The 23,114-nt window shown below is 31.6% G+C and overlaps 3 protein-coding genes across 4 annotated transcripts; 2 read left to right on the top strand and 1 right to left on the bottom strand.

The window, feature by feature from the left end:
- Positions 1–147: 147 nt before the first annotated feature.
- On the bottom strand, positions 148–4,098 carry LOC111282664 (U4/U6 small nuclear ribonucleoprotein PRP4-like protein). The gene is made up of 6 exons (XM_022870859.2): positions 3,913–4,098; positions 2,429–3,322; positions 1,723–2,176; positions 1,061–1,258; positions 891–972; positions 148–433 (listed from the first exon to the last, which is right to left on the bottom strand). Exons 2-6 carry the CDS (start codon positions 3,316–3,318, stop codon positions 339–341), a joined length of 1,719 nt encoding a protein of 572 aa, XP_022726594.1. The 5' UTR covers positions 3,319–3,322; positions 3,913–4,098; the 3' UTR covers positions 148–338.
- A 611-nt stretch (positions 4,099–4,709) lies between these two features.
- On the top strand, positions 4,710–10,307 carry LOC111282533 (uncharacterized). The gene is made up of 10 exons (XM_022870646.2): positions 4,710–4,882; positions 5,276–5,492; positions 6,045–6,170; positions 6,248–6,412; positions 6,960–7,089; positions 7,729–7,770; positions 7,943–8,260; positions 8,376–8,418; positions 8,953–9,030; positions 9,920–10,307. Exons 1-9 carry the CDS (start codon positions 4,809–4,811, stop codon positions 8,999–9,001), a joined length of 1,164 nt encoding a protein of 387 aa, XP_022726381.1. The 5' UTR covers positions 4,710–4,808; the 3' UTR covers positions 9,002–9,030; positions 9,920–10,307.
- A 7,121-nt stretch (positions 10,308–17,428) lies between these two features.
- On the top strand, positions 17,429–22,955 carry LOC111282006 (putative pumilio homolog 10). 2 transcript variants are annotated; one of them, XM_022869870.2, is made up of 5 exons: positions 17,429–19,460; positions 19,530–19,692; positions 20,584–20,747; positions 21,684–21,942; positions 22,411–22,955. In XM_022869870.2, the coding sequence occupies exons 1-5, from the start codon at positions 17,872–17,874 to the stop codon at positions 22,516–22,518; spliced, it is 2,283 nt and encodes a 760-aa protein (XP_022725605.1). In that variant the 5' UTR covers positions 17,429–17,871; the 3' UTR covers positions 22,519–22,955. The 2 variants fall into 2 exon arrangements, with proteins under 2 accessions (XP_022725605.1, XP_022725608.1); XM_022869873.2 differs by lacking the exon at positions 21,684–21,942 and having other exon boundaries at positions 22,411–22,636.
- The last annotated feature ends 159 nt before the right edge of the window (positions 22,956–23,114 follow it).

The raw sequence follows: 23,114 nt of genomic DNA, 5'->3' as shown, positions 1-23,114 counted from the left end.
TGCTCGTGCGCATGCATATCAATTTATGAAATTACATTTCTAAATTCTGCTAAATTGTAGTGCCTGATGAATGTCACAAAAAGATCTAGACTAGAGTCATGAGTGGGACCAAATCCTTTATCGCTTACAGTAACCAATGAGTGAAAATTGTCAGGCCAAATTTACCAAATTTTCATATAAATTTGTTGGAAGAAATGATAGAAATTTATGTTTTGGTTTCTACTCCACCAGTACAAAGAATCCGACTCAAAACATATTAAATATTCTAAAAAAGAAACCACCTAAATTCTTTAAGAAGCTATTACAATATCCACCAAATCATTGGTCCACAAAGCCCATCAATCCAAATCCATATCATTTTCTTTTTCAATATTACCGGCAGTCCATAACTTTATAGTTCGATCATGAGACACAGTCACAATATATCGGCCATCTGCCATTAAAAAAAATATATGATGCTCAGTGCGCTTAAATAGGATAGTTATATTGATTTGCTTGATACTTGGCTATGGGGGAAAAAAAGGGAAAAAGGCTGTATAACTTGACCGCTACATTTTTCGTCAACCAAGCTAAGAAATCATTACTCATTTAAGGCAAAGATAAGAACAAAAGAATGGAGTCACAAAAACTTCAACTGCAGAACTGCTAACATACAGTCATAGTAGACCCGCTGTTAATTATACCTAAAGGAACTTAAATCTAATTAATATCAAAATACATGGTAAGGTATCAAAATGCTTTAATCTAATGCTTGCTGATTGTATTTTAGAAGTTCTGGTGAAGGGAAGGACAACAAAAGCTAACACTAGACAAATGAAATATTTCAAGAAGAGAGGAAACAAAGCAAAGGAGAGATGCAAGCTTTACATATTTAAAGTTCAGAAAATTACCTTCACTAATATCTGAAGCAGTGACTTTAGCTTCATGACCCGGTAAGCTTTTGACAGGCTTAAAATCTTTGCCAGACCAAACCTGGTAAATCATACACAAAGATTAGATGATAGATTAACAAAAATATACGTCAACTATGAAGAAATTTGTTTCCAGGAAGGAGGTGCACCTTTGCAGTCATGTCATAAGAAGCAGTGACCAAGTAGTATCCCTCTTGAGGCTCAAACTTCACTTGTGATATAAGATTTGAGTGAGCTGGTATGATATATAGGGACTTTTTCTTCCTCAAATCCCATATGCGACAAGTATTATCTTCACCCCCCGTGGCTAAATGATAGCCATTGGGTGAAAAATTAACACCAAGAACCTGGAAAGAGTGGCCGAGATTTGCAGACTTTAGTTATCAAAATCTATTCATGTAATACAATTTTTTTCCTGCTCTAGAAATTCAATAGAATTATCTTAAGATATTAACAAGGCAACACAATTCAACACTATAGTTTCTATTTGCCTAAACAAGCCTTAAAACTTTAAAAAAAAAATTGTAGCACCATTGCCTCCCAGTTCCAATGGAATCTGATGGTGACTTCCTTTTGAAGCATTGAGGCCTTGTGCTGAAATCAAAACTATAATTTTACACGTATAAAAAATCTCAAACCTATAAAGCATCCTTTTGAAACTTATAGTAGTAAATAAGTATTTATCAGGTATTTTAGTGTACTGCTGCTAGTAAAGACACACCACAAGATGCTTCTCCTACATGTAGCATTTGGCAACAATGGCTGCAACATAACGTGAAAGTGAAAGAACTGCATAACTATAAAGTCTTACCGGCTTGACATGGCCTTCCAAGGCAAGAATACTTCTCCCAGTGCGAAGATCCCAAACACGAGCAAGTGCATCAAGTCCACAGGATGCTGCTAAAGATCCATCTTGGTGGAAGGCAATTCCATAGACACTCCTACTATGACCTTCTTGGAGAAGCAACTCCATGCCACTCTCTATGTCCCACAGTCTCCATGTTTTATCAAAGCTTGTTGTACCAAAGTACTTCCCTGAAGGATGGAAGGCAATACGTGCAAGGCGGTCCAAATGGCCCTCAAATGTTTTCAGGAGAGATCCATCAGTGTTCCACAACTTTGCTGTTCGGTCAGCAGATGCAGTTGCTAAATGATCATGCACAGGAGAAAATGTAACATCAGTTGCACGTTCTGTGTGGCCCTTTAAGGCAGAAACCTTACTTACCTTAGGCATTGACCACAACTTAGCAACTCCACTCAAAGAGCTGCAAGAAAAAAAAAAAAATCTAGTTACAATCCTAATTCTTGCCATTTTTAGTGGTTTCAAAACTATATTGTATATGCACCCTAGGAAGATCCGCACTTTGAACAACTGCAAATTTTTGCATAACTTGAACTTCTGTACACTCCTTTTAACCACTTAAAAACGAATTTGTTAAAGCAAAGTGAAAAACCAAATCCATTAAGACTTAGCTTTTCTATTTAATGAAGAGGGGAATTAAGAGTGAGAAGCACACCAGGTGGCAAGAAGTTTTCCATCCCGTGAGAAAGAACAACCTGAAAGCGGTCTATCATCTCCAATTTCACTGCAATCAAGAACCAAATTCCCCGCCTGCTTTAGGGCCCAGTCAATTTCAGCATCCATATCTTCATCAGGATCATCCCTTTTTCTCTGTGCACGTTGAACACGAGCAGCTGCCTTTACAACAGAGTACTTTGCAATATCAATTCTAGCATCCAAAAGCTCTTTTGGACCCTCAGTATAAAAGGGATATTCGATGTCTTCCTCAATGTCCTCCACCTTAGCAGAAACTGCAGCCTCTTCCTCCTCGTGAGCTTTCATCAATTTCTCCAATTGCCCCTCAGAATCGAGCTTTGCCAAAATCATTCGCAGCCTATCCCTCCTTTCCATCTCTCTTTCTCCAAAAAGAGTTATGGGTTCACCAAGCCGGCGAAGTCGAGTCCGGACAGCCATGTCATTTGTTGGCACCGCTAGTGCAGCAGCACGTCGTTTCATCAGAAGTTCTTGCATTGCCTTTTCTTGCCGCTCTCTAACCAGTCTGCTCTCTTCCGAGATCTCATATTCACCAGTAGTAGCTCGCCCTGCATCCTCATGATCGGAGTCTGAATCACTAGTTTTCACCCCACCATTTTGAGGCACAGGCGGTTTAAGGACAGGAAGGCGAACTGGGAGAGGTGCCAATGGGTTGACAATTGGGTGTGGAGGAATTGCAGGAATCGGAGCAATAGGTGGTACAACTGCAGGTGGGACAAATGGCGGCACAGTAGGCTGAACAGGCTGAATTGGAGTGTTATTAGCTGCAGGAACTGTCGTTTCGCCATCCGAAACTGAAACTGAAGGTTCTGCGGCAGATGTTGATGGACTGTTGTCCTCATCAATTTCCATGTACCTACCCAAGTGACACTGACAATTAATGAACTTTAAACAGTATAGAGAAAAAAAAAAGTTCTCCATCATTTGCCATCCACAGCCATAAAAGAAAGGCAAGGAAACACAACTTAAACCAATATAAAAGTTGTGAGTAATTTGAATCTAAACTACTTAAACTAAAATATACCTCAAAAAACTGTATCTGTTAGGCCGTGAAAGTTAAAGAATAGATCATTTAAAGACTGAAATTTTCTGTTATAAAGAAAAGGGTATCTTTTTTTGAACTCTGCTCCTTACTAAAAATCAAGCATAAGACAAGTTTATGAGTAAGACAAATCAACAAACAGAAGGTGCACGAAACAGTATCCTTAAAGAAGCCACAAAAACATACAATTTTTTTCACCAAAGGGATAGCCAGGGTAGAAAACGAAAATTAAAATCTTCTTCTAGACATAAAGATCAACTGGAAATAACTGGGTTTGAATACAGCTAAAACAAATCAAGCTGAACCAAGTTAAGAAGCAGTAAAGAAATCAAAACTTAAACCCGTACAACAGCAGTCAAGTAGTACTAATGTCTGATAACAATGTACAACTATTATTGCCATACCTTCAAGGAAAAAAGCTCGGGAAGTCGGGGAGTAGGGGTGGCGAAGGAAACGGAAAGGAGGAAAAGTTGCAGATGGTGAAAGAATTTACGAAAATTGTGGTGTTCAAGACTGCAAAAGCAGTGAAGCGCGAGGGAAGGAGGCGAAATAACAGAAAGTAGAAACGTCGACGTTTTTTACTACTATTTAATAATCTATACAAACGCTATAGTTAAATAATTCTTTAAAATAATAAAAAATTAAAAAAAAAGTGATAATTTTTTAATTATATTTGTGAAATAAAAAAAATTATATTATGAATGTATAAAAATATTTTTGATAAATTAAAAATCCAAATCATGACAAATAATAAGGTTTTCTACAAAGTACTATTAAGTAATTAAATAATTGGAAAAGTTAAATGATTTTTAACAAATTTTGATTTTTTATTTAACTTAAAATATCAGTAATCAAATAAAAAAAATAAAAAATGGTAATATTAAACCAACTTCAAATCAAGCTTCAACCAAAAATCTAATATTAAGCTAAATAAAGAATATTTTTAAAATTTTAATTTTAAAATTATGTTATTTTACTAAAAAATAAATTTAGTATAAAATATTCGGGCCTTTGGACAAGTTTGCGTAAAACGCTTCAAGGCCCGAGAGACGAGTTAAGTTGCAAACCCGTTCAATGATCACCTTTGAATCGATTCTTCTTCATGTACTTTATCTGGTAGGAGTTGGGTTTAGGCCCACTAATTTGGGCTACTCGGCAAGGCTTGTCCCCTGCCGATTTAATTTGATTTTATTTTGTCTCTTCAAAGTCTCTCTCTCTCTCCGTATCACTCTCCGCTCTTCCTTTGTCGAGAAATCGAAGTTTAGTTTCGTTTGAAGATTGGAGCTGAGAATTTGTAGAGATGGAAGGTAAACCACCGCGCTCTCATCTCAAGCGCCAATTCTTCGAAGACGAAGACTCCAACAAGCCTCCCGCGTAATCATTTGTTTCAAATCTTCTTTTTTTTTTCTACTTCAAAAACGAAAATCTTTCATATCTCACTATATTGATGCAATTGCTTTAGCTAGTAGTTCTAGTCGTTTACTCTTTTGTGTTCGCTCTTTTTTTCTTCTAATTTTGGCTTTTGAAAATTTATCTGTAAATATGTTTTAGAGTGCTTATTAGTTTATTGAAAACTTTTAGGCTTTATTTAAACTATTTTTAGGATTTTTTTTTTTTTGCAAATTTTTCTTCGAATGCAATCAAGTTTTGATAATATCGATAAATTTAATTCATTTGATAAAAATAGTGTTAAAGATATCTTCTTTCTTTTTAAGAATTATTTGTATTGTTTGAATTTTAGAATTAAATGAATATTTTGATTTACAGGCAAAAGAGGGTTAGGTTTCCTAAGGGAAAGAAGGTTAAGCATGGAGAAGTAGCGGTGAACAGAGTTGATGTTGAAGACGGTTCAGGTGACTTGAAAGATCCCCGTCTTGCTGCTAAGGAGCGTGCCAAGCGCCGCAATCAAATTACTACAGAACTATTCACTGAAGATGGACGAGGCATGCTTAATGATGTCTCCGCTGCTGAAGTTGCATATGAGGTTAGTTTCTTAAAGTCTGCCCAATTTTAGATTCTATGTCCGGCTTGACAGTATGAAACCGGCCATAAGATGTTAACTATGCAGTCCAACTTTTGTGAATTAATGCTAATTTATCCTAACTGTCTAAAGGCAAGAAGCAGATTATGCCCAAATGCCCTTTACACTTTAGCTTTGAAATAGATGCTTCTTTGCACTCCCATCCAGTTTTGGGATAGGTCCTGTCAGTTAGCTACTGTAGCTTTTCTACGTGTTGTTTCTGACTCTAATAAATGCTAAAAAGGCAGTTTTCTTTTCATTTTTAATGCAAAATTGCATTTTTATCATATTCATTTTGCTGTAGTTTCAGTGTGTTTATTTGTTGGCTTTTACAATCATCTGTTCCACTCTGAGCTATGATACACATGGCATGTGGTTCTGTTATTGAGTGAATTTATAATTTTAGGATGCTTCTTTCCTGAATTGGCTGCATTTTTTGCAGTCAAGATGACTGCCAGATTCCTCGTTTATTGGTTCGGGAAAGGATAGCCAATGATGGGGAATTTCTTTTGGCAGGATAATGAGAACTTCATTGATGATGGAATTCAAATAGAACCTTTCAATCTTAACAAAGAAAGAGAAGAAGGATATTTTGATGCAGATGGAAACTTTGTTGAATATGTTAATGATAATAAAACCAAGGTAAAGCATTGTATTGACCCAAAGCTTCTAAATTTAATATCAAAACTTCTATTGACTACCACATGGATTTATTGTAGGATGCTTGGCTTGATAGTGTTGAAGATGATATAAAATATACTGGAAAAACATCTGCAAAGACCATTGGTGAAGATAATAATGAAGTTGCTGCACAGGATCTCTCCACCCAAGATATTGGGATGATAAAACGACGTATTGCCAATGTGCTTGAGCCTGGAGAAACGGTAATCTTACATGATCATAGATATTCTCCCTAAAATAAGAAAAAATGGTACTCCCTAAATGAATCACTGTGTTACATATTTGTTCCAAAATTTGCATTTTGCTTCAATTTTCATGATATGAGTACATGATATATAAAGTGAATGTTGAATGCTGCATACCTGGTGCTTATATTAGATTATGGTATTTTTGCTGGCACATCAATCTTCTCCTATTTGTTTTTGTTGTAATGATTATTTTCAACATCCAGGTTGATTCTATTGTAGGGAGTCATCAATTTTGAGGGTAATTTAGATTCATAGAAATGCTCACATTGGGCATAAATTCTATTAAGCTGTTAAACAGTGTAGATAATTTCTTCTAAATATTTTTTCTTTATTTGGTCAAAGTCACAATTGCTTTGGAATGTTAGATAGAGTGTTTTACGCTTGTCATTCTCGGTTCTAAGCTTTATCCCTTATGTACCAGATTTTAAATTTGGTTTCTCTATTAGGTAATCAAACAGGTTACAAGGGGACAGTTTAAAGCTAATTTGATTTATCTTGACAGGTTTTGCAAGCTCTGAGAAGGTTGAAAGGAGCTTCAAATAACAGAAAGGAGAAAATGTCAGCTGAGACAAAGCATGTATTTGACCAGCTAACTGAGGATGCCATGAAGTTGATGGAGAATGGTGACTACAGTTAAGTCTATTACTTTCTTTTGTTTCTAGTTCACTACGATTGAGAGGTTACCTTGAATATAGTAGCTCTAATGCCACCACTTCGCCAACCAAAATGAAAAAAAAAAATGTGACTGCTAGCTTATTTTAAAGGTGTTTGCACACTTTGAGGCAAAGTGGCGTTCAAAATGTGTTTGGGATTTAAATGTCACCTTCAACTTTTACAATACCAGTGCTTGCTAGAATTCCTTGAATATTCTAGCTTTAATGCCACCAGTTTGCCAACCAAAAATAAAAAAAAAATGTGACTTCTAACTTTTTTAAAGGTGTTTGCACACTTTGAGTCAAAGTGTCAGTGAAATGTGTCAGGGCCTTAAATGTCATCTTCGCCTTTTAAAATACAGGTGCTTGCTAATGGCTATGGTCACTTTTCTTGGTAGGATTTAGCAAGCAGATCTATACTTGTTGAAGATTGAGTCTTGGCTTAGTTGAGATTTACAGCTTTGTTAGCCACCAATTACCCTTTATCTCCAATGAAGCAAATCTGCTTTTGTTTAGTTTTTCCCACTTCTTCTTGTGATGGTTATAAAACTTGGTGAAGCTTTAGGCATTTATCTTTGGTCATAGTGTATGCTTATTGGTTTAAATTTAATTCTGCAGATGTGTACCATGAGAAGCAGGAGGTTTTCCAGTGTAAGGCAGGTTGGTGCAATGTTTTATTATTTCTTTTAATATATTTTATTTGTTTTATTTATATTGATTGTTTCTGAAGAAAATTTCTTTATGCTAAGTATTCCACATGTAATTTTGTAGGGGCAGGTATATATATTGAATAAGCTTTTATTAACTATGCTGTTAATCTACATTTTTTCAGAGGGATATGAGAAGTTAGCTCTGGCCAAGGGGAAGAGCATATCTGCAAATATTGAGCTGGGAGGTTCTGATCTTAACTTGGGAAGTGACATACTCAAAGATATAAATATTGCTGGAGTAACTTCTTCTGTACTCCCTGACTCAGCTGTGGGTACTTCAAATTCAAATCTAACTGCTGCAGAAGTTTCAAGCAACACTGCCGAAGGTTACAATATGTTTGCTGATGATGAGGATGATGAAAATCTTACCCAGTCATCTGAGCCTAATTCTGATGCAGTTATTCAATCATCATCAGAAGCTGTAAACACTTTTTCCAAAAGTATGTATTGTCATTGATCATTTGATTATGAATATTACAAAGCATTTTGGAGCAAATAAGGGTAAATTTGTTGCTTGATGTGCTCATTTAATTTTTGTGTTTGCTTCATTTGCAGCTGGAGATGTGGAAAATGATTATGTCTATGACGAGTCTTCAGGGTATCCCCACTTTTATCCTTCCCTGCCTCCATGTGCTATAGTTTGAAAATGTGATTTGATTAATTTGTTTCTGTTTAGGAATTTCTTTTCTAGGAGTTTGTTGTTATGGCTAAAATAACAAAAAAGCCCTTGAACTTTACAACTTTACTTAAATAAGCTCTTATACTTTTATTGCATTCAAATAAGCCATAATCTTTAATTTGAACCCAAATAAGCACTTAACCTTTAATTTGTATTTAAATAAGCTCTTAAACTTTTAATTTGTAGCTAAATAAGCCTTTAACATAAATCATTCTTTCATTTGAAATAAAGGCTTATTTAGATACAAATCAAATTATAAAGGCTTATTTGAATACAATAAAAGTATCGGGGCATATTTAAAAAAAAAGTGAAATAATACTGGGGCTTTTTTAGTATTTTAACCTATTGTTATTCATGAAGCAGTTATAGATATTTGAAGACATTGTTTCTGAATAAATATGTATATCGGTATTTGGTAATATTTGATCTTACTCTGATAATCTTTTTGTTCAGGTATTACTACAGTAGCACTTTTGGATATTATTATGATCCATCTACATGACTATATTGGTTAGCAACATCAGGGCAATGGTAATGTTTCTGCCATCTCTTTTTGGCTCTTGAGATTTAGCACTTGCATTTGCATTTATCCTGGTTCATTTGTAATCCCAACTCCTAGGTTACAACCACTGACCAGTACTTTAACCATCAATCTTAAAAGTATGGAGAGCAGGTTCCATAGATCACTTCACATTGTGGATGCATATAAGTTTCTGTTAAAATCCAAAGAAACCTTGTGATTTGTTGCTCATGTGAGTAATATGATACCATGCATGGTAATACTGTTTGCTTTAAGTTAGAACTATGCCTCAAGAAGATTGAATGATGGAGTTGCTTAATTGCATAAGAAAATAGCTGAACATGAAAAGGTTATTTTTAAAGTTAAAGGTTGATGTATTATATTTAGTACATCACTATTAAATAGTCTGAAAGAAAATCTATAAGATCTGAACCAGAGACTCATGAACCACTTAGATTTAGTATGTTACAGTTAATTTTGAAGTAAACTTATAAGATCTGAATCAAAGACCCATGAACCCCACCCATTTTAGGAATATTTATTTATGATAACAAGCTATAACCATGGAGAATTCACATATCAAACACTTTCATCTTTCTAGATTTTCCCATAATGATAGGGAAAAACACATCTAATGCTTTCTTGTTTTGGCTCTTGCAATTATAACTATTCATATTTATTTGTGTATATCCTTGATTTTTGTTGTCTAACCATAGAGTTGATAGACCTGTTGTTGTGGGATTTGTTCATTGCTAAGCCTGACATTTAAAGGCTGTGCTGAAGATGTTCATGTGAATGATTGTTTTACTCTCTAAGGCTTGGGTTTTGAAATTGTCTGGATAAATGTTGCAAACTTATATTGTTTAAAATCTTATCCGTCTCTCTGTTCTGCCTATGTAGGTATTCCTTTAATGAGGCAACTGGCACATACGAAGAAGTTCAGGAGGTTGCATCCAGTACAAATTGAGGGTTTGAGAGTTGCTGCTCCAGTGGAGAGAGTTGTACAGGCTATAGAGTAAAGTTTGATGTGTGAAATTGTCATCTTATGTGGGTTTCATTCAGTAGGCTTCTTACTTTTCCTTGCCTTTGAGATCTAATTATTATACAGTTATTAAAGTTATACTGTCCTTGTTTTGCCAAAATCACTTGGGATTTTCTGTAGCAGTGACATTTTGCTTTTTTTTTTTTTGTTGGTTTTAGGGAGTCTTCATTTGGATAGCTATGAGTTGTTCGATATATAGAAAATTTTAGTGTTTTTAATAAGATAACCAATTTATCTTTGAGACAATATTCTGTTTCTCTAGCTGCTGGTGCTGTTGCTTTGATCATCTTCTCACGGATGTCTGCTCTGATCCTCTTCCTACCTTGATACTGAAATGGTTTAACGTTGGAATATTGCTGCATCAACCTCTCTTTCCAGCTCCTCCGCCCGTTGTTCTAAGAACCTTTACTCGCTAGATCAGGCCCAAGCCAGTGCTTGAAATAAAAAACTAAAGAGTGCTTTCTTACCCATTTCATTGATTACATAAATAATTATACTTGTATTAATTTGTGTGTAGATCAAAACCCAGAAGGTAGGGGCTTGTTCGAATGAACAAAGCAAGGTAGGTTTGTTTTAATTTGAGAGAATCAAGATTTGAGGCCATCTCCATCAGTTGATCTCCTGCTCCATTTCTTTGCTCCTGCAAAACTCATTCCTAGTATACATGGGCTTTGACCACCTGTTTTCTCTTGATTCGTATCAGTCAAAGCAGATATTCTTTACGTTACTTATTTTTTTGGACTAAAATTCTTGTGCTAAGTATATACGTTCTCTATGCATATTATTTTCCTCACTAGACTAGACTAGACTAGACTAGAGTACTCTACTTAACATCTAACTTAAATAAACTAATCCATTGAATAGGATATCAAACTAGATATTAATTAGATATTAATTCAATATGATAATTCATATATTTGTCTTTTATTTATTTAATATTAAATATATTTAACATATAAAAACTATTATCATAATTTATATTGATATATCATGAAATAATTTTTTATTTTTTATTAAACATATTGCCAAATATCACTATATAAAAAAAAAAAAGAAAATCCCAAATATATATGCATATTTAATGAAAAAGCATCTATAGAAGTAAAGTTAGAAAATATAATGTCTTATTTCAGATTTATTAAAACTATTAATAATTTTTTATAGCAATTAAAATTTTAAACTACCTTTTAAAATTTATCATCTATTTATGTAGAATAAAAGTTTAAAAGGGAAAAATACTTACATTTCTGTCGAAAACTTTAAACTAAATTTACAAGTGTATTACTATTTACTGCAAATTTCTTTTTCTTTAAACTAAATTTAATCTCATATAAATATATAACAGTAAAAAATTTTGAGCTAAAGGATAACAATTCTATGTGAATAGTCTGATTGTAGGACATGGGGATATATTGAATTTTGGGCATGTATCCATCACTTAATGACTTTTATTTGATTTGAGTTTGATCAAATTAATTGTATTATCTTTTATAGCTTAAATCTCTCCATTAATTTTAATTCGAAATCATGTTTAATCATAATCAAATTAATTACATTTATCTTCATTTCTTTATATTCATAAAAATTGAAGATTTTCATTTTATCAAACAAAAAATAAAAATGTCAACTGTCATTAACACCAAAAAAAAAAAAAAAGAATAGAAAGCTAATTATTGTGAATATTTTTCATGCCTTTTAATTGGTATTTATTAACATATAAATAAATTAATTTGCATAATGTGCTCCCAATGCTATCTATACCGAAAGAAGAAAAGCATTACTATGATAATTATGATTTTTTTTTTTAATATTGGACAGAGCATTCCTGAATTCATTATTTTCATTTTTTTTTTGTTACATCAGAAGAACCAAGTCTTAGTACAAGTAAGAAAAAGAAAGAAGCTTGATTTGAAATCAAATGTTTGATATCCCCTCAAACACCCTTAACCACTAGGCTAAAAATTTGGAACTCTTTATTTTAAAATTTTAGTGATTATAGTAGTGTTTCTCATGGAAAAATGTTAGTGGTATTACTCATACTATGGAAGCATATCAATTATGATTTTTTTATTATAATATTATAATCATTCAATTATAATAAAAAATTATGTAGGAATCTATCATTTATAGATGTAGGATTTGTATAAAATTGTGATGAATCTCACATAATTTTAAATTATAATTAATTATATTACAATCATTATAAGTGAAATGAAATGCTCTCATATTTATTCCTTATGAATTTTGTTATTAAATAAATTAAAATTTGCGTGGCATTTTTTTTTTTTTAAATAATGAATAAAAGTTGTTATATTTGACTACAAAAGCTCATGTATAAACTTCAAACAATGAACCAATTTATTAAGAAAATATATCAATATTTTCACATATAACTTAAACACATGTAATATTTTCCTTAAAACTACATAAATTAAATTTATGAATTTTAATTTTGAACTTAAAATTTTGGTGAAAAACCCTTGATATTAAATTATTTTTTGTAAATTTATAATATCATTTTCTTTAATTATGTAAATATTGATATAATAAATTAATAATATATAAAACTAAAAAGTAAGAATCCACTTAAGTTTTATACTTTTTTATCATTAAATAAAAGTTAAATATTAATTTGAATTAAAATAATATTTTTAATTTTAATAATTTTGATCCAAAAACTAAAAAATATATAAAATTTACACTAATATAAGTGAATCTTAAAAAAAAATAAAATTCTCACACTAAATTAAAGATAATTTATTATTTATAAGTAGATAATTAAACTTGTGCTAATCCTGGATTAAATGTAATTTATTTTTTGTTAGTAAAAAAATTAGATTTGTGCTAATTTGAAATTAAGTACAGGAAAGACAATAGAGGCATCGGAAGGGAATAAGGGCTAATTAAAAAAATTGCATTTGATCAAATCTCTAAATAACAAAAATTGGACTTTTTTATTTAAAAGTTTGATTTGCAAACAAAGTATTTCGTAAAACCAACCACAAATTTTGTGGGTAAAATGACTTTATCATCCTCATATTTCTAAATTTTTTTTTATGTTATACATTTTTTTTTTAACTGGGATATTTTAATTCATTACAGTTTTTTTTTTAATAAAGTCAAATTTTTAAATTTTTAAATCATATTTTTTCAACACACTTTTAAACATATTTTTTTAATTACAAGAACAATTTTAAATTAGATCTAGCTGATCTTCACTTTGTTCACTACAATATTTTTCATGATAACAATAATAATTTAAAATTCTTAAATTGTACTTTTTCATAGTATTTTAAAACATTTTTTTAATTCAAATTTTTTTTCAATTAAAAAAAACAATTTTAAATTAGATCAAGCTTATTTTCACTTCCATCCAAAAGATAAGGAGCTTTCGCATTGGTTCGTAGTAATCGAAAAGTAGACTGACGCTTGTCTTAATATGATTGGACAGAATATATAAGGGGATGGGCCGAATCTGAGTCTTTAGGGCCCAAAATCTACTCGCTTTCCGGCTAAGGCACATAAAAGGGATTCCAATATGATAATTCGAGTTATTATATAAATATTATATTTTATATAAAAATTATATATTATAATTTATATCAATAAAAAAATATAAAATATGATTATTTTTAATTTTTTTATATTTTTTATTTATATCATTTTTATATTTTATCATTTATTTTTTAAAATTATCAAATTTAAAAAAATATTTGTGTGTGTATGATTTTTTTTTAATTTATTTTATTTTTGATAAAAACGTTTTTATTACTTTAAAAAAAAAAAAAAAAACATTGGAATGTGTAATGACTCCCTATGTCCATTTCCTTTCCTGGGAACAAAGGAAGGGCAGGCTAGGCCACTTGCATTATCGATTGTGACCGATTACTCCACCATTAAATTAGAATAAGGTCAGCTTCACTTTTCAATTTTTGCAATTGCCATAGGAACAAAAATATATATAATAAAAAGAAGTGATGCCTTTACAGTTTATGCTTGAAAAATATTTGAAAAATACTATGAAAATGAAAGCTTTAAGCTTCCTTTACGAAAATAAAAGATTTAATAATTTATAAAAAAAATAATGAAACATACTGAATATTAAAATTTACTATTCTCTACTTAATTTTATATAATTAAATAAAAGCTGAAAACTATATCATTATGACAATCATAATTTGATAGTACGTTTGGATTCCTACATTTAATGACTATAATTTAATTTTTAACGGCCTCAACTTAAAAAAGTATGCCATTATTTTTTATTTTAATATAATCAAACTTAAATTTTAATTTAATTAATTAATTTAATTATTTTTAATATATAATATTGAATCGATTTAAATTTTGAATTTTAAAAAATTTCCCTTGAGCATAGTCAAAGATAAAAAGGACAAAAGCTAGCCTATGATTAATTAATTACAATTAATGAATTAAAACATTTCCATTCGGCAGTTATGTGTTGATTAAATTCTGCCTAACCTAAAAAGATAAAACCAAGATAGGAAACCGAAATCAACGAAACCTCAAATAGAGGAAAAGAGAGACGTGACTACATGTGCTTCTTAGAAAAAAAAAAAAAGAAAAAGAAAAAAAGAGCCCAAACACAAGGGTAATTTGGCAAGATAAAAATAAAAAGGATATTTTAGTCATTCTAATAAAATTAAAAAACTTACAAGAGAATAAAAAAAAATAGGACTATTTGCATAAGAAAAAAACTCTAAATACACCCAAAAAAATTAACTAAATAAAAATTTATTTAAATACCATTAGTTAATTATTTTTTGTCATTTACATCCCTTTATCGAAAATAAATTTTCAAAATTTTTTTCAGTGTATCGAAAATGTTTTTTCAAAATTTCTTTAACGATATCAAAAGTTTATTTCGAAAATGCATTTTAAAAAATAATTTTTTACTTCAATTTATTTGTTGCGATCTCTTGATTAATGTCAACCACAAAAATATCGAATATCTTTTGTTATGATCTTCAAATGAGTTTGTAATGATTTCTCCAACATAATGTTTAAATTCGATATTAGAAACCTATAATTTTTCAAGTAAGCATTATATATTCAATAATGTTTAAAATAGGTATTAATTATAACAAACGTGCATTTAAAATAAATCTCTAATTATGAAGAGTATTCGTGCAAATGATTACTGTACCATATATGATGAGGCAGTCACATTCCATCATATATGGTATAGTAGCTAATTTGCACGAACGCCTATTCACACATAACGATTCTTTTTAGATGTATATATGTTAAAATTATAAATATTGTAAATATTATTGAACGTACAGTACTTGGTGACCAAAAGATTAAATGTCCTTATCAATAGATTTGTCAATTATTAATAACATAATGAGGTCAATTTTATTAATAGATTTGCAAAATGTGCATCGAAAATCTATTTTAGGAAGTTTTTGAAATATTTTGAAACTTCCAAAAATGAATGTTCGAAAATCATTGAGAATTTTTGAAAATATATTTTTAAAAATTCTCAAAGGTTTTCGAAATTGAATATCCAGAAATAAATTTTTGATACATTAAATAAGTTTTTAGATATCTATTTTTGAAAATTTTCAACAATTTTTGAAAATTCATTTCGGAATGCTCAAATCATCATCTTAAATTGTAACCCTGAACTTAAAATCTTAAATATTTAGAAACTAAATACAAAATCAAATTAAAAAGCAAAAAAAAAAGGTAAATAATTTACTTATAATTTTAAGTTATCTAACATCAAAATCAATGTTGGAATTTGATTTGGGACTAAATCTCTAAAGGGGTTAAGGTTTTGAATAAGAAGACAAGATTGGAGTTTGATTTGGGGCTGAATCTCTGAAGTGGTTTAGGTTTTGAATAAGAAGAGAGGTGTTTTGGCTTAGGATATGAAAAGAAGAAAGTATGAATATTAGCAGTAGTGGGGTGTAGAAAAAGAAAGTGAAAATATAAATAATCTCTTTCTAAAAGAAATCTATAGCCACAGGACGAGAAAAATGAGATATATATATATATTTTTTTTTTTCTTTTGATAACTAATTAGATGGGTTATTGTTATAATCCTTTTAGCAACAAAGAGAATTCATCCAAAATAACAAAAAGATAAATAATTTTTTAAGAAAAAAAGCAAAATTTTAAAATAATAAAAATTTCAAAATCCAATTAATAATAAAAGTTTATAATTGATATAATGCACTATTGCTAAAATATATAATAATCTTTTATAAAAAATAAAAATTTTAAAATCATAAAATAAATAATTTGAAATTAATTTTTATAAAACAACATTTGTTCTCTAACAATTTATAATATTTATATATCATAATGCATTAAATATAAAACTAACAATTAAATATAAATCTTAATATGCATAATATTTTATTTTACTAAAAACTATTAGAAGTATTATAATTATTAAACAATTAGGAGTAATAATAATTCCCTTATTCACGCGCCACCTGACATGAGTGGGATCCCAGGTCCCGTATCTCCAAGCGACAAATGCTCAATTGCGAGTCAGAAGCTCAACCGTGGGATTGGTTGATTGGTTCCGCATTAAATGTATAGCGTGAAAATCACGCAAACGAGCAAGAGTGTAGGATAAATAATTTATCGCCTATATAGGTAGTAGTGAAAAGGTTCCTCAAGTTAAAATGCATGAGAAGAAAGCCAAGAGTGAGATTGAGTCAGTCCCATGGTCTTGTGGGTTACAGCATTTTATCGGTACCATCGATTTAGTTTTGAAAATTTCAAAATTAAACTTTCCTTAAAAAATGGTCTAATTAAAATAAATTATAGTGATTAATTAAAATAATTAAAGTCCATTTATGATAGTCGGTTCAATTAATTTATTCAATTTTAATTATTAAATAATTTATATTATTATATAAAAACTATTTTATATTTGTATTATATATTATATAACATAAATAACATTATATTATATATGATTTTAAAACATTATTTAAATTATATTGCATATAAAAATATATTTAAAAATAAATTAATTTGATCAGTTAATTCTATTTATTTAATTATAATTTTGAAAATTGATAACTTATCAAATTAGCTGAATAAATCGTTTTTCTTTTTAATTGATTAATATCAAAATCGAATAAGCATAATCAAATTAATATATTTTAATAAATTTTGATTAATTAAATCGGATACAACCGAGCTCAGTCCTAACTATGCTTTTTCTGTTTTTATTTCTTGGTAAGTTGTAAAATTAAAATTTTTATTTTATTTTATTTCATTTTATAAATATTTATTTATTTAATATATATTAATATTATATTTATTTGTTGAGGAGTGGGAACAAAATATAAATAGCGTTTGTTCTTCGCTATCCCAGCTTTAATGGCATGAGAGCGTACAAAGAGTGTATGTATATATTTTTACGGTTCTTAAAGTAACCGTATGTGATTCCTTTGATCTTTGCATGCTTCACCAACTCTTCACAAAAGAAAACCCAAAACCCAAAATGAAATTATTTTGATATCAACGAAATGCAATTTGGAAAAAAAGATTGTTCTTTTTCTGTTTGGTTTCCATCAGAAAACCGACCCCTTTTCTCCATTTATTTTTCTTTTTCTTTTTCAAAATCTGAGCAAAACCTAAAGGATAAAAAGTGGTAAATGGTAATATCTTCTGGGTATTTGTTATTTAAGTCTCTTTCAATTTATATCTGATGTGGGTATTTTGATTGTTTATTCTCGGTGTTGTTGTTCTGTTTTTTTGTCTATCTGTTCGTTTGGTTGGTTTTTTTTTTTTTTCCTTTTTGTCTGTCTTGTGTTTCTTGATGTTTGAGGCAACCGCTGAGATTGGGAAGAAGAAGAAGAAGAATAGAGGAAACATGAAGGATGATGAGGAGCTTGAAATGTTGTTGGATGAGATCCCTCATGCAACATCACATAATCATCATCATCTGCATCAACAACATGAAAACAAACATGTGAATGGGTCATTTCATGGCATGTTTGGTCTTATGTATGATGATGACACATCAAGTCATTATTATAAGCATACATGTGCTTCCCCTGTAAGCGGTTTCTCTTTACAGTCAGATGGTTCTTCCTCAAGTCTGTTTTCTAACAATGGGCAGTCTTTATCTGACAATGGATCACCAACCCCACCTCCACTAGAAGACCTTATGCCACACTTGCCTAATGGACTACTCCTCGATTCAGCCGTTAGGAAAAAGGCCAGTAGTGACGGCTTGATTGGTGAACTGGGTCTCTGTAGAAATCTCAGTAAAATGTATATTAGTAATGATCAAGAGAATGTTGCTTCTAGTTTTAGAGATTTTTCACTTGAATCCGATGGGATTCAACCTAATGATCAGATCAATGTTGACAAGTATGGGTCTTGTGACAAAATGAGGAAGGGGGATTTTGTGGGAATTCAGTCCCCTGTTCCAATGAGCGTTCCATTGAGTTTCAATGGTGGGATGAATATGGCATTTTCTGGATTGCCCCAGCAGCAATATAGGATAAGCAATTTTTTGGGGTCTCAGTTGTATCCTGGTTGCTCGAGTGATTTGATTTCTCAGCAGGGAATGAATTGTTGGAATGGTGCAATGAGATCTCCTTGGCAGAAAAAGGAGCAGACATGTAGTTATCACCAGGGAGGAAATTCTATATTGAATTTGAGTACTCCTTTGAGTAAGCTTTCAGTGAATGATGCTTTAATCTATGGACAACGAAATGGTCTGAGTTGGAATGAAGAACGAGGTGGGCTGAATTTTCATGGTTCTCCCAGGTTGATTCAAGCAACCCCTCATGCAAGTGTTGAAAATCTGTTACAGCATGGATTGCCACTATCCAATGGGTTGGCTAGAACACATTCAAATGTTGGAATCCCTCATGGAGGTCTTGAGGCTTTTACTAGTGAGGGTAGTTTCATTGTTCAAGGAGAGGGTTTAAATTATGTGATCAATAAAGGGTTTGATTATTCAAGGGAGCAGAACAAGGGTTCTCTGCAGGAGATTGGTGTAAGTAAGCGTCTAGAAATAAGGTCACAGCTTGATGGTTGGTCTCAAATTGCAGCAGCTTGTGGAAATGCTAAGAATGCGAAGTTGTATAGCCCATTCTCTTTGCCACCTAAGTATAACTCTTTGGCAGAAGCTCGGGGATACATTTACTTAATAGCAAAAGATCAACATGGCTGCAGATTCTTACAGCGGGTATTTGATGAGGGTACCCAACAGGATGTGCAAATAATATTTAAGGAGATCATTGATCATGTAGTTGAACTTATGATGAACCCTTTTGGGAATTACCTCATGCAGAAATTATTGGACGTGTGTAATGAAGAACAGAGAAAGCAGATTCTCTTAATGGTTTCTGAAGAACCAGGGCAGCTTGTCAGAATATCTCTAAATACTCATGGGTATGTCAGACACACTGCATTATATATTTTCATATCCACTGGTTCTAACATTGATTTTCCTTCTTTCAGCACTCGTGTAGTTCAAAAGTTGATTGAGACTCTCAAAACCAGGCAGCAAATTTCACTAGTTATATCAGCCCTTGAGCCTGGGTTTCTATCTCTCATCAAGGACCTGAATGGGAATCATGTTGTACAGCGTTGCTTGCAATGTCTTAGCAGTGAAGATAACAAGGTAAGCCTTCCATCTTCTACATTGTTGAGCCTTACAGACATGACTCTTTATTGTTCCATTGTATTTTTGTTCTTGATTTCTAAAGTATTTTATCTTGTATAAGTTACGGACATTGTTTTCTTTTTTGGGGGCCTACATGAGTAAATATGATACATGATAGCATTCCTTTAATCACAACCAGATTGAGGCTAAATTTGACAGAAACTAAGAACATGCTTTCACTTTTCTGAGAGGCAATCCATCACATTTTGTGTACTTCTTAACTGCAAGTTATATGAGCTGTTCCTGGTGGTGGGCATTTTAAAACTTCACAACCTAAAGAACTACATTTATTCTTTGTTAGTTCTTTGGTTATGTATCTTGATTAACTTATATTTCTCCTAAGTCTTTTAGATTGGAATGAAAATGGATGATTGTACCTTTTTCTAGTTCTTGGGGAATAATTGAAAATCTGTATGCTGCAGTGGATGTAGCATTCTTAGGTTAACCATCAATTGGTGTTTGAAGTCTGAACATGATGAGTCCTTGATAATACCAGAGTATGTATTTTTTTTGGAAAAGTGTTAGATGTCTTAAGTTCAAGTGAGTAGAAAAACTAATTGAGCCTCTGCCCTATCATGCAAACTTGATGCAAAATAATGGAGTGTTTAACCACATTTTTTGCAGTCAATATGCAATGAATTGTGTGTTAGCTATTTCTTGCAGATATTGCAGTTGGTTACGTGATTTTTTGGGTGGCATATTGTGTAACTTGGTGGTTTTATTTAAAATTCAGTCAAGATATTGATGCATGCATGCTTGTTGAATTTTGTTCATTCAGCTTTTTTCTCTAATCATTACTTTCATCAGCAGATATTTGACAAATTTCTTTTTTTCCAACCATTTTGATAGTTTATTTTTGTTGCTGCTGCAAAGCATTGTGTTGATATTGCAACTCATCAACATGGCTGTTGTGTTTTGCAACGATGCATTAGCTATTCAACTGGGGAATATCGAGAAAAGTTGGTCGAAGAAATATCCACCAATGGGCTTCAACTTGCGCAGGATGCATATGGGTAAGTATTAATATGATATTTTTCTATACTTATCACCTGTCATTCAGGAAAAAGAGCTTTTGTTTTAGGGGAAATGCAATTTAGTCTATAACTTTAATACCAACTTGTCTCCCTGCTTGCAATTTTCTGGGAAAGTGAAAAATAAAAACTCAACTTACATAATCTTGATTAGTTATGTCTGCAATTAAGAATTTCTAGTTTGCTGAAGCTGTTTAGGAAGCAGAAAATTTTCTTGGCATAGGGGATGGTATTAGACCTTCTCTATTTAGCTCTTCTGTGATACCAGACAGTGGTGATGGCAAAGCTTTATTTCAAAAAGTGAATTAATGGCTTGTTTTGTCTCATGGATTCACATTACTTATTAAATTCAAGTATCAAGCATGCTGAATAAGTGTTGGCAATCATCATATTGGTCTAGTGCTCATGTTTGTCCTCATTAGGTCCTTTGATGTTGATCAGGCTGAATTGACATGTCTTTAGGACTTGTTATCAATTCTTACATGAAAACTTCACATGTGCCCCTTGTATACATGATCAATGTTGGGAAGCCAGAAGATCACTAATGTTAATGAATCACTTTTTTTTTTTACAGCTTGAGAAAACTTGTCCTTCTATGTCTCTGTGGCCCAAAAGGTTTATTTGCCTACTGGATTATATCTTTATAAAAAACATACTTGTCATATTTTACTTCTGGAAATTAGAAAAAAAATGGTAAAAATAAGTCTTGCTGATTTGTTCATTTGAAGGAAAGTAGTATATGGAATTGTGAAAGCTTTGTGGAGTACTTTATTGTCATGAGACCGGTTAGCTCATTCTCTCTAATTGGGGACGAGTGGCCCCTGAAATGAAGTTTGTGATAGATACTTTATCTTTTATGTTTCTTTTTTTTTTTTTCCACATTCTTTTCACTGCAGATTTTTGTTCTTCATTTTGCAGAAATTATGTTGTTCAGTTTGTCTTGGAGTTAAAAATCCCATCTGCCACTTCAACTTTGGTTTCTCAATTTGAAGGGAACTATGTGCATCTCTCATCACAGAAGTTCAGCAGTCATGTGGTTGAAAAATGTCTTGTAGTATTAAATGATGCAATCCGGTCAAGAATCATTCATGAATTGCTCTCTGCAACTCACTTTGAAAAGTTGCTACAAGATCCTCATGCAAACTACGTTGTGCAAACTGCTCTCCGTGTGTCTGAGGTTTAAGAATCAATCATTTTTCTACTACTTATGAAACCCCCAATCCCTCAATCAACACCTCACTTCGTCTTTGTGGCTCAAAAAGTATAGATATTTTTCATCATAACATTAATTGATGCCTCAGTTTGTGATGCGTAGGTTACTAAGAGAACTACACTTGTTTTGTGGTATAGAGTATTTGGTAGGTTTACGGCACATAGGCGATAGCATAAGGAATCACTTAAAATGATTACTGTGAATCTGTAATGGATATGGTTGGAAATTTATTCTCCTGCTAGAAGTCAAACTTAATGATCTAACTGTAGGATCAAATTGTTTAGTTAAAAGTATTCTTCTCATGCACATTATTAAATTCATTATTATCCAATTAGAAACAGGGTTAATATTTATATCAGAAAATTCATTATTCTTGTTGGCTTCTTTTGGTCTCTTTATTGGTGTTCTGATTCTTTATTTTTTCTATGTTAGGGACCTCTGCACAATTCACTCGTTGAAGCAATTGAGTCCCATAAAGCATTTGCGCGCAACTGTCCATATTCCAAGAGGATATTCTCTCAGAAGCTTCTGAAGAAGTGATGTACATTCTCCCAGTCTCTGAAAGAAGCACTGTTGTTGTTTTTTTGTCTCTACTAGCCTTGTTTTCTACTGTCTCTAAAATTATTATCTATATATGGTAACTGGATTTAACCATAAAGGCTCATGGCTATAACCAAAGGAAGAGTTTTATCTTCTCAAACTGCATGGAAATGCCTTCCATTCCATGCGATCAGAAGAGTGCAAAAGATGATGCAATTTTGCTCTAAGTTGCTTAATTTTTGGACGTGTATTATTTCTATTGTCTTGTTGATCTCTATGCATTGGATATTACCATCTTTATTTACTTTGCAATTCTCAGGGTATGAAGTTATACAATGTATAGAATGTTAGGATTCTGATTCCTGCTGTACAATACAATCTGGATGCCACTTTAATAATATGCAGCATATGATTGGGAATGGATGATAAAACACAAAGCTGTTTTCTTGAGTGACTTTGATTCACTCTCTTTTCCTCTCTTTCCATTAGAAGAAATGAAATGATGTGGCTGTGGTGAAGAAGCTCTAAGTTACAAACAAAGCAAATTATATGTGGCTGTGGCGAGTCTTGCTTCAGTTTCTATTTGCGGTAATGAA

The sequence above is a fragment of the Durio zibethinus genome, chromosome 5, assembly GCF_047325235.1.
Source record: "Durio zibethinus cultivar Kanyao isolate XHJ-2024 chromosome 5, ASM4732523v1, whole genome shotgun sequence".
NCBI classification, from domain to species: Eukaryota; Viridiplantae; Streptophyta; class Magnoliopsida; order Malvales; family Malvaceae; genus Durio; species Durio zibethinus.
The sequence above is the reverse complement of the archived record's forward strand: the minus strand, read 5'-3'. Positions and strand labels throughout refer to the sequence as shown.